Here is a 15,536-nt window from a genome sequence, read left to right on the forward strand (position 1 = left end):
CTAGCCTACCATGCTCCTACATGCTGGCCTTAGATATGTTGCATTGCTTGCCACCAGTGCTTTGTCCTACTTCCTAGGCTGGTGGCTTTAACGACGAACGTACTACGCGGCCATATGGGAGAGAGTACCTTTTCCGGTTTCACAGCTATTGATTATCTTGAGGTTTAAGGTAGTCTTTCCCGAAAATCGGACAATGTATTTATGCAACCCTGGTATCTGCCTACCTAGAAGGGCAATGGGTTGAGTCTCTTGGGTACTCCAACCACTTCACACATAGACTTATCGGCCTCACGACATGGCGTCGTCGTTCGGCCCGCCTGCTCTCGAACTTATTACTTTACCATCATGAAGAAACGTCGCCTGAACATGTAGGGCAGTCCTAGCCCGGTTCTCTCCTGCTGTGTGTCTTCCCTCCTGAGGAACCCCCTAACTCAAAGCGGCATACCTGGCCGCGACGTAACCACAGTGTATTGCCCTGGTCGGCGTTCTTCACCTGGGTTGAGGCTGTATAGTCTGTCAAGTTGGAGCCACGAAAACTGGTGAATCAGTCCGTTTCCTCTTCATCGGCTGCTTGGCTGTCTTGAAAACATTAAGGGACTTCTTTCCTTGACTCATTTTACTCTCTTCTTTCGAGCCGCGACTGGCTGGCAGTTGAAAACCAACAGTACGGCCGGGTTCGAAAGACGTGGAGGCAGACTCGGGCGCGGCAGCCGTGGCAGTAACCTTAGTTTGTGCTTGCGCCCTTGCGATCTGTGCTTGGATCAAGTCTTCCTCCCTCATCTGATCGGCTGCCTCGGCCTGGTCTCTCTTCCTCGAGTCCGCTGCTCGGCGAAGGGCTTCCGGCGAACGGTCGATCCAGGCGATGAACAGACCATCGTCCTTCTCCTCGACGCGACAGAGCCCTTCGCGGCCGAGAAACTTGACGAAGTCGGTGAGCGAATGCCAACGCGTTGCGTTAAGATGAGTGTGATGCTTGTTGGCGATGTAGGTCTGGTAAAAGCGGTTCGAATGCACGCTTTTCTCTCGGTGGCTTGTCCGCAACTGGTCGAGGAACTCGGCCTGGAACTGTTGCGAGATGTTGTTGATGGTCTCGTTCACGTTGCCGATGTTCTGTATTCGACGCACAAGGGACTCGGAGAGAGTGTGCTGTTTGAAAGCATTCTAGTTCCGACACTGTTTGTCGCAGGGTGTACAGTACCATCGCAGGCGGCCAAGGCCCACCATCTTCATTTTCTTATCCACATGGCGCGCGGAGCCTGGGTCGTGTGGCATTTTGGCTGTAGGTCAAGTGAGGCTGCGACCAGCACTTGGCTGACATGTATTGAGGGAACGTTGATAGGGGCGTGATAGGTTAGGTAGTGAATCAGGAGCTCATCTAGAGACCGGTCGGAATGACGACCTACCACAAAGCACCGATTGGCTCGCTTAACAAGCCAATAGGAGACCAGGGATCGAACTGAGGCCGTTGCGGTGGAACTCGACTCCTTCAACCTACCTTGCGAATACCAGAGAAAACGAGAGGGCTGAGCATGTCGAAAGAATGCACTTTTGAAAGCTCATGCATGTTTAAGGCAATGTCGCGGGTCATCCGGGCTGGAGTCTAATAGAAATGCATTTCATAAGTTTCCCTAGGTAATCAAAGACCGAACCCCGACACGCCCGTTAAAACAACACCTGTTGCTCCCCATGTTTTTCCTGCATTAACACCCCGCTTTCTCTACTCTATCATGTCGTACTGCTCATCACTCGAGGCCTCTCTTGACGTCCTTGGCCTTGAGGCCACTGAGTTTCCTCTCGGGCTTGTGGTGAGAGGGTCTGCCGGAGAGCATGTTAACCACCTCCATCATGTGCGCCCAGTGAGCGTCCTTGGGACGGCGGTTCTTCCAATCCGTGTCGTGGTCCTCGAGATCGAGGACCGGGGTGAAGATAACGCTGGCACCCTTGATTCCAATGACAGAGGCGCTCATGGGATCCCTCTTGCACCTGTTATGAGACTTGGGCCGGAACTCCTCGAGATGCTGCATGCACTTGATGGCCAATCTGACGGCGCGGCATCTGTCCATCGGCGACGGGACTCCTCCCTGCTGGACGTGTCCGGGGATGCTGTCGCGGGACTCAAATCTTCCGCGCGCTTCCTTGCGGATGATGTCGGCGATGAGCTTGGCGTTGAAGACATCGTCGGCCTTCTCGTTGATAAGGATAAGGCGACCGGACGATGATTGGCCCTTGTCCTTTGCAAAGACATCGCGGAGGTGACGGACGTCCGCAGCCAGCATTTCAAGGTCCATACCCTCCTCTGGCGTGTAGACAGCACTTGCGCCGACACTAAGGCCAGCAAGTGTAGCAATGTACCCAGACTTACCGCCCTGGGTCTCGACAACGAAGACACGGCGGCGAGTTGCCGACGCCGACTGCTTGATCTTGTCGCAGTACTGGACCAGCTCGTTCAAGCAAGTGTCGGAGCCAAGAGAGTATTCGGAGCCGGGCACATTGTTGGAGATGGTGGCAGGCAGGAGCACCATTGGAATGCACAGGGAGGGGTACAACTCCCTGGCCTTCCGCAGCTGTGACACGGCGTGGTAGGCCTCGAAGCCACCAACCAGGAAAAGAGCGTCAAACTCGTACTTCTCAATGAGGTTGGCGATGAGCTCCATGCCGGACTCGGACGGAAGCTCTCTGTTGGTTCCAATCTCAGATCCTCCCCTGCTAGCCCAGCTGTCAACATCAAGCCAATCGAAGGGCCGCACGGCACCAACGGGCTTGTCCCCGTGATGTCTTGCAAAACCAGCAAAACCGTTGTGAATAGCCACAGGCTCGTGGCCGCGGGAAAGGCAGTACGCGACACCAGCGCGAACAGCGGCGTTCATACCACCAGCTGGCGCGCCAACGTTGATGAATCCAATCTTCATTCTCTGCTCCATTGTCAGCGTAGCCTCATTGTTTTGGGATGGTTAATACGGACCTCCTTCTCAGGAAGATGGTGGTCGTCTACTCTGACGTTCGTCGTCAAATTGTATGAGTTGAACATCTCGGAAAACTCGGCATCTCGAAGAGACATGGCCTTGTCAAAGTCCTTCTCCTCAACGGCCTGCGCGACCGTCTTGGTGTCCTGAACGGCTTGCATGAGAGGCCTGCGAACGATCTGGTTCTCGGTAATGGCGATGAAGCAAGTCTCGGTCTCGGGGGTGGCTTCCAGAACAGCCTTGACGGCCTCGACACCCTGCAGCGTCGCCAGCATTCTGTCGTAAGCAACGGCGGTACCTCCACGCTGGACATGACCAAGGGTTGTGACACGAGTATCCAGAGCTAGCCCGTCCTTGTCCGCGAGCAAATCCTTGACCATCTCTGCCGTGATCTTCTTGCCATTGCTGTCCTTGGCGCCCTCAGCGATGATGACGATGGTCTTGCGCTTGCCGAAGCTTCGGTGCTGGGTTGTGTTAGCTTGTTCAGCAGTACCGGCCTCTGGACATGCTCACCCTCTTCACGATTTCGCACATCTCTTCCTCCCAGTTCTCCTCCCTAGGCTTTTCAGGGATGAAGATAAAGTCAGCACCCGTAGCAACACCGGCCATGAGTGCCAGCCAACCACAATGGCGGCCCATGACTTCGATAACGAAAGCTCGGGAGTGGGAAGAGGCCGTGGCCTCGATGTAGTCGACCATCTCGCAGATGCGCTCGAGGGCCGAGTAGCAGCCGATGGTGGCATCGGTGCCTGACATGTCGTTGTCAATGGACCCGACCAGACCAACAATGTTGAGGTTCTTGTAAGGCTCGACCTGCTCCTTCTTAAGCTGGCCGGACGAGATAAGCTCCTCAACCAGGGAGGGCCATTCGGCACGGAACTTGTCAGCACCAGTCAAGGAGCCGTCACCACCGCAGATGATCAGGGCATCGATTCCGTTGAGGATCATGTTCTTCGCGGCAGTCAATCGTCCGGGACGCTCGTAGAAGGCCATGCAGCGGCGAGTTCCAATCAAGGTACCGCCCTGTCCAAGGTAATTGCGCACATCTCCCCAAGCAGCCTTGCGGATCTGGTCGCCGCCCTGGACCAGGCCCTCATATCCATCGTAGACGCAGTAGGGATCGCAGCCCATGTGGATTGCTGTTCGGACAACGGCTCTGACTACGCCGTTCATGCCCGGGGAGTCACCTCCCGAGGTCATGATGGCGATCTTCTTCTTGGCGGCCATGGTTTTGGACGTCGAGGACGGAGTGTTTCGTAGGTTTTCGGGACTCCGGAGTCAACTAGGGAAAGGGGGAGGGAGACCCTTCAGAGAAAGGCAGTCAGTCGACGTCGGCTTAGAGGATATTTGTACGGGTATGGTGGTATAATATGTCCAAGGGATGGTGGTGCAAGTTGGCTGGCCGTGCGCAAAACTAGGGGAACGCAGGCAGAGGTAGGGAGGGGGACGGAGTGTTCAACGATCATGAACTGACTTGCGAGCAGGCGAGAGGTATGGAAAGGTGCCTTGGGTAGGTGCCAAGAGCTTGGAAGCTGCGAGGTGGTTGGAAGCTATGCGGGAGATATGTACCTTTTTTCTTTGGTTGAGGGGCTTGGGCTTGCACCTGGAACTGGAACTCTCGGAGCAGGGCGAAGGGAAGCTGCGAGACACACTTGGCTCGGCTTGGGGTTCAGGTTGTTTTTGGCTCGGGAGGGCGCGCAGAAATAACGACCGGTCGAAGCCAAAACCACAAAACACAAGTCGGTTCCCAGGGCAAGATAATAATAGCGCGCGCGCCCTTGGATGTTTTATGGCGGGGAATGATGGACACCAAACGGTTGGAGCATGCAGAGAGCAGAGCAGCTTGAGTCGCAACGTGGGCTGGCACCTCGAAAAAATAGCATACAACAAAGCAGAGGAAAAAAAAAACACAACCTGACAGCCCCTCCCCGATGCACCACCGCAACGGCGCAAGCACCAGGCGCCGCACCTCAACCCCTCCCAACAGATGCCACACCTACCTGGGAAGACACCCGCTAAGCCAGCATCAGGGCAGTGACGTTGTGGGCTGAGAGCTCTTATCGCTTATCGTGGCGCGGGGGAGCTCCGGCCAAGCCCAGCAAAGACGCCGCCGAGGCCGCAGAGACCGCAGAGCGTCGTCACATTTGCAGGGCCCGGCGTCACAACCGGCCTATGGAAACCTTTTGCGTCGCTGAATCAGGCACGGGAGGCCGTGTTACTGGTCAGCCCGCCGACAGGGGATTATCTTTAGCTGAGCCCTTCGTTGCAGAAGGATCCTCGCTGACGTTCTGTGTCTTGAAAGCAGGCCGGCCTGCTGTCTGTCCTAGAAAAGAAATGGAAATCTGCAGCGACTGAGGTGCTGGCTGTTAATCGCTCAATGATTGACTGAGGGCGAATGAATCCATCACATGAATAGCTGTGTCAACCGATTTCGAGTCACACTCATTGGTGAGGGAAATACTGCAACTGGCTGGCAATGCTCTTTTTTCTCGCTCTTTTTTTACTGAGTGAGGGGTTTTAACGCCAAACAAGGTTCCTTCGGCTTGCTCCCATCTCGGGCTTATTCTGGGCTGCTTCCACCCTTATCCACCACTATTACCAGGTCCAGACTTGTCGCCAGCGTCGACTCAGACTGCCCCTCCATCCAGCTCCAGTCCAGTGCGGGGCTCGCCGAACGCGCCAGCAGTCCAGGGTCAAGCGCAGTCGGTCATTGCTGCCGCTGAATCCAGTGATTTTGCTGAGCGCGGCTCCGCGACTGTGGGGGGGTCATCCAGGTCTTATTGACAGATTCTCTGACCCTAAACCCTTCTTCATCAGAACAAGTCAACACCATTCCAGAGTCTCTTAATCTACATTATTACGCAACCTCATGTCGCGAATTGCATGTCATTCTTGATCAGATAAATGGCGTCGGCAGCCGTCCAAGTATGCATTCAAGACGTCTGGCTAGAGATGCCAGCCCAAACAGCGGAGGACCAGGCGCTGGCAGGGATGCAGGGATAAGCCTCCGAAGTGAAAGCGAACACTCAGAATCCGCAACGACGGCATCGAGTGACAAGTCATTCGACCTCAGTCTTCAATTGCCCATGTGCAACCACAAGTCATGATATTCAGTATTCAATCATCTCGCAGTTTGATGCCTTCCCACAATGCCGCCGAGTGCCAGCTTTCACCTCTGCTTCACGCCATAGCCCACCAACGCGGATCTCGCGGCGAGGCATTCTAGCCTGAATCTCTATGTCATCCAGCCTGCTTGCTTAGTTGATACGAGAACCTCGTCGACGGGATGAAAGCCTTGATGATATCGCCAGTGACGTTTGATTTGGTCTTATCGATACCTGTTTCGGTGAGGCACAGGTGTGAAAGCGCGCCTGACCGAGAACCTGCCCGATTGATTGGCCAGAAGCTCTGTGGAGCTACGGCCATCACGGTCACCCCAGCCAATCCGTAGCGACTTCCAACGGCCAACTCCAGCCTTGCAACACAGCCTCACCAATACCAGCAACCTTGATGCAACATGCTAGCACGCAAAACCTAACCTGACTCCTCCGTACACGATATACCGAGCCGACCGTCTTCGATCAATCAACCGAGAAACTGCCCACCATGGCGTCGGGCAGCTCAATGCCCTTCTCCTCCCTGCAACCAACCCCGACAGGCGGTCGCAAGCCTAAGAACCTTGCCGAATTCATCGCGCGCGTACAATCAGAGCGCGGCTTTCGCAACGTCACGGAAGAAAGCCTGAAGCAAGAAATTGACGACCGCAAGAATGGTGTCGCCGACGTTAAGGAGGAGGAGGACACTGCCATGGCGGACAGTAACGAGGACGAGGAGGAGCCAGCCGACGCCAACGCCGCGCGCAATGAAGTGCTGAGAAATATAGAGTGCGTCGGTCTACTCTTTTGCCTGGAAGATTTTGTGCTGACAACCGTTTTACAGTGCCGCCAACAACTCCGCGCTCATGGCACTCGATTTCATCTCATTACTTCTCTCGAAAGAGAGCCCTGCCCAAGCCGGTACTACCCTTTCAGCCCAGCTGCGAGACTGGGTAGGCATCGGCAGCCTCGGGATCGCCAAGCGCGAAGACAACGACGAGCAGAAGCAGCGCGACGCCGAGAAAGCAAAGGACAACCGCGACGTCTCATTAGGCTGGGCCCTGATCGACATCAATACCACGAAGGAGTCGGCGGATAAGGCAGCTAGCCACTTGAGCAAGGAGGTCGAGCGCGAAGAAAAGTACTGGGGGGAGATCCTGGCGGTCCGCCAGGCTGGGTGGTCAATGTGCAGATTGCCGGCGGAGAAGCAAACGCTGGGCGTGAGGTTCGGATTCTCAGAAGCGTCACCCGAGTTCAGGAATAGCAGTCTCGCCCCTTTACGGCGTGATGATGACGGTTCGGCAATGCTTCAACACGGCAGGATCGGTGCTGGCTGCCAACGTCTCGGCGTCACAATCGGCAGATCAGGTAAGACAACAGGTCGTCTCGCCTTCGGCACATCCGTGCCAGATACTGCCCTGCTCCAAGACCGTGTTCTCGAAGCGCGCAACACCATCTTTGCCCAGGAGCTTTGGCACGAACTGCACCGTGAAGCGCACTCACTCGCTTCCTACGGTGTCCGCGCGAGCCATTCCGCCATCACATTCAATCCAGCCTCCGGCCCAAGCCTCACCCTCGAACTTGAGAACCTCGAAGACATCGCCAATAAGGCCGAGGACCACCCCGACAACACACTTGCAGAAGCGACGCACCTGAGCTTGCATATCTTTCTCAGTCACGCTCACAGACTTAATGAACTTCAACGCTTACGACCGACACCGCCTCACCAGCGGCGCAACCAGACGCAAAACCAATATCATCTTCTCCGCCCCATCGTGGCCAAGATACTTCATGACCGCGCGATAGAACAAGTCACACGGTTCTCCGGCGACCTCACCACTGTCTTCCGCCAGGCCGGCGTCAGCGCTGCCAACTTCATCCTCAACACCCCGCCTTACCCGACAGCAGATCTACGCAACAGCTCAGGCGGCTCCTCCGTTCGCCCCAGCGCGTCACAAGCCCTCGCCAACCAGATCACAACTGCCCCAGCCGATTTTCAACTCGAGCTCATCCTGAACGCCACGTGCCGTCTGCAGATCCGTGGCCGCACCTTCCTTACGCCCCTGACAACAACCCAATTCCAAGTCCAGCTGCTTCCAAACGCCGCCGAGCCGCCCGATCCGGAACCTGCGCCCAACACCCTCCAGGGTTCCTATCCGCCCTCCCGCGACCCCTACCCGAGCTTCTCCGCCCTGAAGGACTACCTCACCGACGCAGCCACCCACGCCCTGACAGACTGGTCCATGTCCCTCATCCCTCCTCCCCAAGCTCCGTCGCCCTCAGAACCCGCCCGCCCCGAGTGGACCAAATCCATCCGCGGCACCGCCATCAGGGACATCGACACCGAGAACCGCGAGGTCCGCTTCGACATCCTCGACGACGCCGACGAGAGACCGATCCTTAACGTCGGCGCGGCCTGGCGCACCGCGGACCAAAAGTCCAAAATACAGCGCTGGAAGTGGTCCCCCTACGGCCCCGCGGAGCCCATGCAGATCCCGCACATCGTCAACGCCGTCGTCCAGTCCAGCGACTTGGCCACTTCTGCGGCCTAGGCGGCCATGGCTACTTCACCAGAGGATTACTCACCTTCACCGGAGGACTACCGCTTACCCCCACTAGAGGACTGTTCTTCGGCCTCAGCAGGAGACTACTCTTCGACCTCAGCGGGGGACTGCTCGTCACCTTTGGTAGAGGATTACTCTTTACCCTCACTTGAGGGCTACCTGTGGGACTGCCTTTACACCTCTCAGGGGCTTTCTAGGATGCTAGCCAAAATCGACAACAACGACGACTGCCATAGCATCGACAACCTTCTGGATTAGCTCAAGGCATTGATAAAAGTTTGGGTTTTTTTCTGCCTCTGCCTCTCCGTTTTCCACAGCGGTGCTCTACTCCCACAGTCACTGTTGGGAGGATAGTTTCCAGAGACAAATAATGCGATAAAGCAGGCGTTACATGGACGGTTTGTATAACACCTGACACATCGTCAGAACATCTCTACATCGCGCTGCTAGATCCCGCAGTAGTAAAATAAAACAAAGTTACCTTCACCAAGAGTTCTCGATTCATGAGCACCCATGATTCGTATAAGTGCGTTTTGTGACTTTTGACGCCACTATCACTGGACCTATGCAGTGTGAAAGGTCTTTTAGCAATTGATCTCTATCGGATCTACCTGGTATCCCGCTGTGAAGCGTCTCCTGTATGACCATGTTCCTTCCCATACCTTCCTATGCCAGCCAAGCCCATGTAGTAATGCAAATGACGAAAAAAAGTCGTAAGAATCGTAAACCTCCCAGGTGACATTCCATGAACATGGCCTTTTCCTCCTCTGCCGGACTCCAGATACGGTACCAAGGGATAATAGACGGCGCTCATAGCGCAAACAGGATGAGCGGAAAGCGAATTTTGTCGGATACTGCGTGAACATGGTTCTTGCGTGTGGCATGGTGCACTGCGGGTGTTTGCTTAGAGGTTGAACAGGAAACGCAGTTCCGTCAAGCTCAGGCCGGCCAACTTGGCACCCTCGCGCTCATCTAAAGCAGCATCAACGGTCTCGCGCTTCTTCTCTTGAAGCTGCACAATACGGTCCTCGACCGTCTGCTGGGTCAGGATGCGGTAGACCTTGACTGGCTTCTGTTGACCAATACGATGTGCTCGGTCAATAGCCTGCATCTCAATGTAGGGGTTCCAGAATGGATCCATGATCACGACGTTGGAAGCGGCAACGAGGTTGAGACCAGCATTTCCAGCTCGCAGAGAGACCAGCATGACTTTGATTCTAGGGTCGGTCGTGAAATCGAAAGCGGCGTTGTCGCGCTGGGCCATGGTCATCTCGCCCGTGTAGCGGCAATGCTTAATGTTGAGGCCGTCCTTCTTCATGGCCACCTCGAGAAGATCCAGCAACATGGTCCATTGAGAGAACACAATGGTCTTCTCGCCAGTCTCCTGGATCCGGCGCAGAAGATCCATGCAAGCCCTTGCCTTGGCCGAGCTGAGCCAGTGGTGGCTGAGGTACTTGGTGTAATCTCGCCAGGCAGTAGCGTTCTTCTTGGCGTCTTTGCGGAGAGAGTGCAACATGGTACCCTTGATCTTCTTCAGTCTCTTCTTGTCCTCCTTACTAGGAGATGTAATCTTCTTCTTGCCCTTCTTCTCAGACGCCTTTCGCTTCGGCTCCGGAGTGGCATGTGGGCCGGCGGACGAGCTATCGTCATCATCATCACTAATCTTATCGTAGATGTCGTCGCCGACGACAAAGTCTTTGAGGTCGCCGTTCTTGTCAGCGTCCTCGGCGTCCTCGTCGTCTTCGTCTTCCTCATCGTCGCTCCAAACAGAGCCGTCAGACTCTTCACCCTCTTCTGAACTTCCGCTATTCTCGTCAGGCATGTGAACCTTCTTGAACGCCGAGAAGGTGATGATGTTTTGCGGATCGAGCGGGCCTCTGCAGACAGCGCACTTAACGTGCCCGTTTTCCTCACCGTTCCGAATGTTGTCGCGTCTGGCGTTGTCAACGTGCTGCTTCAGGCAGCCAGCGCAAAGCTCATGACCACACGGAAGGGGAATGGTAGGATCCGGCATTATGTCGTAGCAGATGGGGCACTCAAAGCCTTCGTCAATAGCGTCGGCGTTGGCGTTATCGAGAGCGCGAGACTTCTCAGTGAGTCGAAGAACGACTGCATGAGAAAGTTGCTTCACGCGCTCCAGCATCCCATCATCTACGTCAGGAACCGCCTCGTCCGAGTCAAGAAGAAGGTGAGGGTGGCAGCAAGTCTGGCGCAGACGAAGCAGTAGCACAAGAACGTGTGAGTAGTGCTTGCCAAGAGTACCCTTGCGAAGGTATTTGTTGATCTGCACTTGGGACTTGGTCTCCAGATCCGTGTAGTACTGACGCTCGTCTTCGTCCAACTCGGCGTACACAATCTCCTCTTTCTTCTCAGGCAGCTGCAAGATGGGCTTTCCGTCAATCTCGGAGGTCTTTGTGCGTCGCAAGAGTGTTGCCTTCAGGAGAACTTGGAGGTTGCGCATCGCCTGGGCCTTGGGGTCGCCTTTCTTGCCAAAGAGTACTCCAAAAGCCCTGCGGAACGCCGTCCACTCGCAGTACGGCTTGATCTTGAGGAAATTGTACAGTGAGTAGAGTTCGTCGACGCCATTCATCATCGGAGTTCCTGACAGGCACCAGCGGTACTTGCTTTGCAGCGCAGCAGCCGCGTTGGATGACTGCGCTTTGTGGTTCTTGATCATCTGACTCTCATCCAGAACCACACGGTAGAACATCGAATGATTGGGGTGGAAGAAGGAGACTGCGCTGGCGAGACTAGGATCCGTCTTTGTGTTGGCTTGGCGCCCGTTCAGATCCTTCCACCAGTTTGCCAGCTTCTTCTTGTCGGACACCAAAGTTCCGTAAGTAGTCAAGACGACATCGTACTTCATGAGCTCCGTTGCCTTCATCCTTTGCTGGTTGTGGAACACAAAAACCGAAAGGGCATCGTCCGACTTGATCTTCTTTTTGATCTCCTCTTCCCACTGCCGAATGAGAGAGAGTGGGGCCACGATGAGGGTCGTCTGTTGAAATCAGGTCAGCAGGGTGAAGAGTTCAGATCAAAAGACGAGCACATACTTTGGGGCCGGACTCTGCCTTATGAGATACCAGCAAGGACAGGACAGAGATCGTTTTTCCCAGGCCCATGTCGTCGGCAAGAATGCCTCCCTTATTGGTTCCGTTCTCCTGACGCTTCATCCAAGTGAGAGCAACTCTCTGGTGAGCGTAGAGAGGATATCTCATGGCATCCGGTGTTCCCTCGCGATCCTCCTCGGGGATGTCCATGCCTGCGTGCACGTTTTTCAAGAGCGCCTCGACTTCTTCTCGGGATCTACGAGGGTCGTCGTGGATATCCTGCATGATTGACGCAACACGAGCATCCAGGGGATTTCCCGACCCGTCAGTCAGATCCATGAAGTTGAAATTCCTAGTTCTACTGATGACTTCAGCGGTGCTGAGAGCGGGCTGGTAAGGGTGGCTTTGTCCGCGGAGGTACTGGCTGGCAGAAACGAAGGGACTTTCATAATCCTCCTCCTCGTCTGAGATGAAGGCTCCGGGCATGGAGGGCATGGAATCGAAGCCGGGGTTGGTTGTAGCGCTTGCTCGAGATGAAGACCCTGCAAAGTTTTTCATCTGATTGTAGGCTGGGCCCGCGTCAGGAAAGCCGTTCAAGTACTGGCTCGTAAACTGGTCAAAGCCGGACTGGAAGTCCAACTCGGGAGGGATGGGGCTTGATCCGAACGCCGAGCCACCAGACAACATATCTGCTGGGCCACTCTGCCAGCTGCTCGCCGCTGAGGGCCGTTGGTGTCTTTGCTGGTGGTATTGCTGTCTCGAGCGCGAGACGGATGCGTTGATCGAGTCATCGTCCCTGGCATTTGTTAGCCTTGTCTTCCTTCTTCACGGTCTGTATTCTCATCCTTGATGCTAGACTGAGATGGCTACTTACCCCGTAAGGTCGATGACGTCCGCCGACGCATCGTTAGTGCGCGGAGCCTTGTTGCGACCCTGACTAGAATAGTCGAAAGAGGTAGATCCGTGCGATCTCTTGTTGTTGGAGGGCGTAGATCGACCACCATCGTTGCCGAAAAACTGCGGGGTGAAGGAGCTGCCAGCAGGGGAAGGCTGTGCATAACCTGAGCTGCCCATGTCCCAAGGGGTCCTCGGAATGCTTTGAACCGTTGAGGAGCTGGCGGCATTCGGCGGCCTATACGGATATGTGGCTGCAGCAGGTCAGTCTGTGAAGTTCTTATATATCGCGAAAGAATAGAAGGTATAGGATACTGGAAAGAAAGGGATTGGCCATGAAGGAGGCCTGGCAAAAAGTGAAGTGATGATGGCTTCGGATGCGAAGCAGAGGTTTTCGAGCTAGCAAGAATGATGTGAAACAGGCCCTCTCCGAGACAGTTGCCTACATCGCGGCGGCAACCAGTGCGGTGATGACAGGTATGTCCGAGAGCAGATTGAGAAACAAGAGAAGAAACACATACCTCCCCAGCCGTTGATATCGATCGGAAACGTATCCATCTTGCCGTTCTTCTTGCTCGAAGGGTTGCGTGCGTTCTCGGCCGCTTTCTTGGCCGCCTGTAAAGACTTCTCCAAGCTTTGCTTCTGTCGCTTCTTATCCTCGACCTTTTTCTGCGAAGCTTCGACCTTCTTCCAAGCTTCCTGCTTCTCTGCGGGGCTCGTGTGGGCGTCGTCGGGACCGTCTTCGAGGGAGTGGGCGATGGCGAGTTCAAAGTCGTGTTCGTCTTGGGCTTCGAGAAGCTCTTCGGCAGCAGCGCGAAGAGCCTCGTCGGTGGCAGCGACGGGGCCGTCAGCCATTTTTGTCGTCCCGGTCGCGCAGAGGCGGACGCAGTGGTGTGCGGGCAGTGTCAAATGAGGCGACCTGCAGAAGGCAGCCAGGTGTAGGTGTACTCTGGGGTGGCGCGGTACTGCAACATCTGTTGGTCCAGAAATTGAGGTTGCGCTGCAGGCTGTGGGATTGTCTGCAATAGCCAAGTCTCCCAAGCGGTACCTTCAAAACCTAGACGGTGGCTTGCCGATGTGGAAGGGTAATAAATAGGCGCTGGCAGAAGAGGTGGACGGAAGAGAAAAAGGAGGGGCGGCCAACGGACGGAAATGGCGAGGAGAGATGACGGATGGAAAGAGCGACGAGAAGGAAGGTGCACAGGAGAAGACGGAGGGAGTTGTCGGATCGTGCCTGCCAGGCAACCCCAAACCGTCGTTGTCCTAAGCTGTGATGTGGGGGATGTTCTTTTGGTAAGTGCGACGACGAGGAAAAAAAGGCGAGGTTCTTTCTGCCTTCTCGACTTCGTGATCGCTGAAGATGCCCATGGAAGGACCCTGATCCTGGGCCGTTGGTAGGTACCTACCTCACCTTTCCTTAACTCACCGGGGGAGGTAGACAAGTGCGCTTGCCGCCTTATCTTATCAGTGGTGCCTTTTTTTAATTGATGTCATGTTGGAGGCAGGCGCGACGCGTTAATTGGGGGCGCGTGGTTTACTTTTGGTACTGTGGCAACCGCACCTCAGGCACTTTGGGGAGGTACCTGCTGTGCCCGGTGGACAGTGAAGGCGGCCCCACCTCCACCGGTCGCTGCCTGCGTTTGGAATGTACTTCGTCAATTTTGCAGGGATGGGACTCAGTTGAGGCAGGCTCGGTCGACACTGACCATCATGCACTGCAATGCCTCAATAGAGCCTCGCCTGGTAGGTACCTTACTTTCCGGCGTTTTGATAGTTCGTTCATCCGGCCTTCCATTCATCCATGCAGTATATGATGCAGCACCTGCCGTCCCGAACCTTCCATCCTAAAGCAGTCGTTCGGTGTCGCCAATGTGCTGCCGCACTGCGCCGTGGTCCCGCTTGTCCTTTCCTCAGCCAGGTGAGGTTAGGCACCTCCTCTTCAAATTTTGCCTTCAATGAGGCTGCGGTTCATCCCATTCGGTTTGACTGCTCTGAGAAGTACACTTTTCATGTGCATGCTACTGACAAGCCCGCTTCAGCCTCCTACCTTGGTTACGGCAAGGTATCAAGGTGGCCTTCATCATCATCATCATCGAAAAAAAGAGAATTGCGATGCTGCGCATCCCAAAGTTCCGTATTTCTCTCAAGGCATACCTTACATATGTCTCAACAACCCGGCTGCCCGCAGTCAGCCCCAAGCCGCAACCGAAAACTGCTGGTGCCACGACTCTTCCTAGTCTCACGGAAAGGGAAGAAAAAGTCGACCTGAGTGAGGCATGCGACGGCTTGGCCGCCGTGCCATTTCTGACTGGTCATAAATCTCTGCCGCTTTCCTTTCCCCTTACGTCGCCTCTTCTCGTCACTCGCCAGCCCAGAGCCTCATTCCCATTAGTTGGCATGCTGAGTCGGGCTTGGCCGGCCGACGGCGTGAGAGGCCGTTGGTCACCCAATCATTCGTGAAATCAACCCTGCCGAAAGTGATCTTGCATTTTGGCACGGGTCAGGTCGCTTCGGGCTGATTATTGGCTGCGTACTTTTTAGACTCAAGTAGGGGCAAGGATAAAATTGACTAGGAGCGATTGCCGACACCACCAGGGTCTTCCGGCCTAGAAAGTCTGTACGCTCCAAGTGTTGAAGTAGTGCTCCTTGCGGCAATGTATTCAGCCCAAACAGGTACAAGGTGTCATCAGTTGAGCATCAGCACATATGAAAGGGCTAGGAGCGACTGCCAGCATCACCAAGGGTTTCCATTTTGAAGGATGATGATCTTGCGACCATTTACCAGAGACATCAGATGAACATCACGGCGTAGAGTAGGTCCCATTTGTGAATGAAACGCAATGAAGACGTCGTCTTCCTCCTAGATGAGGCATCAAGAGGAACATCACCGCATAGCAAGATCACCAAGAGAACTTATATATGAATGAATGTTCTTAAAGACGTCGCCTATACGTGGCCTAGTCATGTACG

The 15,536-nt window shown here is 55.0% G+C and overlaps 4 protein-coding genes across 4 annotated transcripts; 1 reads left to right on the top strand and 3 right to left on the bottom strand.

Annotated features, from left to right (window-relative positions):
- Positions 1–516: 516 nt before the first annotated feature.
- On the bottom strand, positions 517–1,531 carry COL26b_001735 (uncharacterized protein; the record flags this gene model as incomplete). Its single annotated transcript, XM_053174677.1, has 2 exons — positions 517–1,146; positions 1,496–1,531. The coding sequence occupies 2 exons, from the start codon at positions 1,529–1,531 to the stop codon at positions 517–519; spliced, it is 666 nt and encodes a 221-aa protein (XP_053041300.1).
- A 211-nt stretch (positions 1,532–1,742) lies between these two features.
- On the bottom strand, positions 1,743–4,190 carry COL26b_001736 (uncharacterized protein; the record flags this gene model as incomplete). Its single annotated transcript, XM_053174678.1, has 3 exons — positions 1,743–2,912; positions 2,963–3,427; positions 3,477–4,190. 3 exons carry the CDS (start codon positions 4,188–4,190, stop codon positions 1,743–1,745), a joined length of 2,349 nt encoding a protein of 782 aa, XP_053041301.1.
- A 2,379-nt stretch (positions 4,191–6,569) lies between these two features.
- On the top strand, positions 6,570–8,610 carry COL26b_001737 (uncharacterized protein; the record flags this gene model as incomplete). The annotated part of the gene is made up of 2 exons (XM_053174679.1): positions 6,570–6,847; positions 6,903–8,610. The coding sequence occupies 2 exons, from the start codon at positions 6,570–6,572 to the stop codon at positions 8,608–8,610; spliced, it is 1,986 nt and encodes a 661-aa protein (XP_053041302.1).
- Positions 8,611–9,526: 916 nt separating this feature from the next.
- On the bottom strand, positions 9,527–13,421 carry COL26b_001738 (uncharacterized protein; the record flags this gene model as incomplete). The annotated part of the gene is made up of 4 exons (XM_053174680.1): positions 9,527–11,620; positions 11,676–12,468; positions 12,547–12,820; positions 13,088–13,421. The coding sequence occupies 4 exons, from the start codon at positions 13,419–13,421 to the stop codon at positions 9,527–9,529; spliced, it is 3,495 nt and encodes a 1,164-aa protein (XP_053041303.1).
- Between the last annotated feature and the right edge of the window lie 2,115 nt (positions 13,422–15,536).

Source organism: Colletotrichum chrysophilum, assembly GCF_026319265.1.
Source record: "Colletotrichum chrysophilum strain AFK26 chromosome Unknown scaffold_8, whole genome shotgun sequence".
NCBI lineage: Eukaryota > Fungi > Ascomycota > Sordariomycetes > Glomerellales > Glomerellaceae > Colletotrichum > Colletotrichum chrysophilum.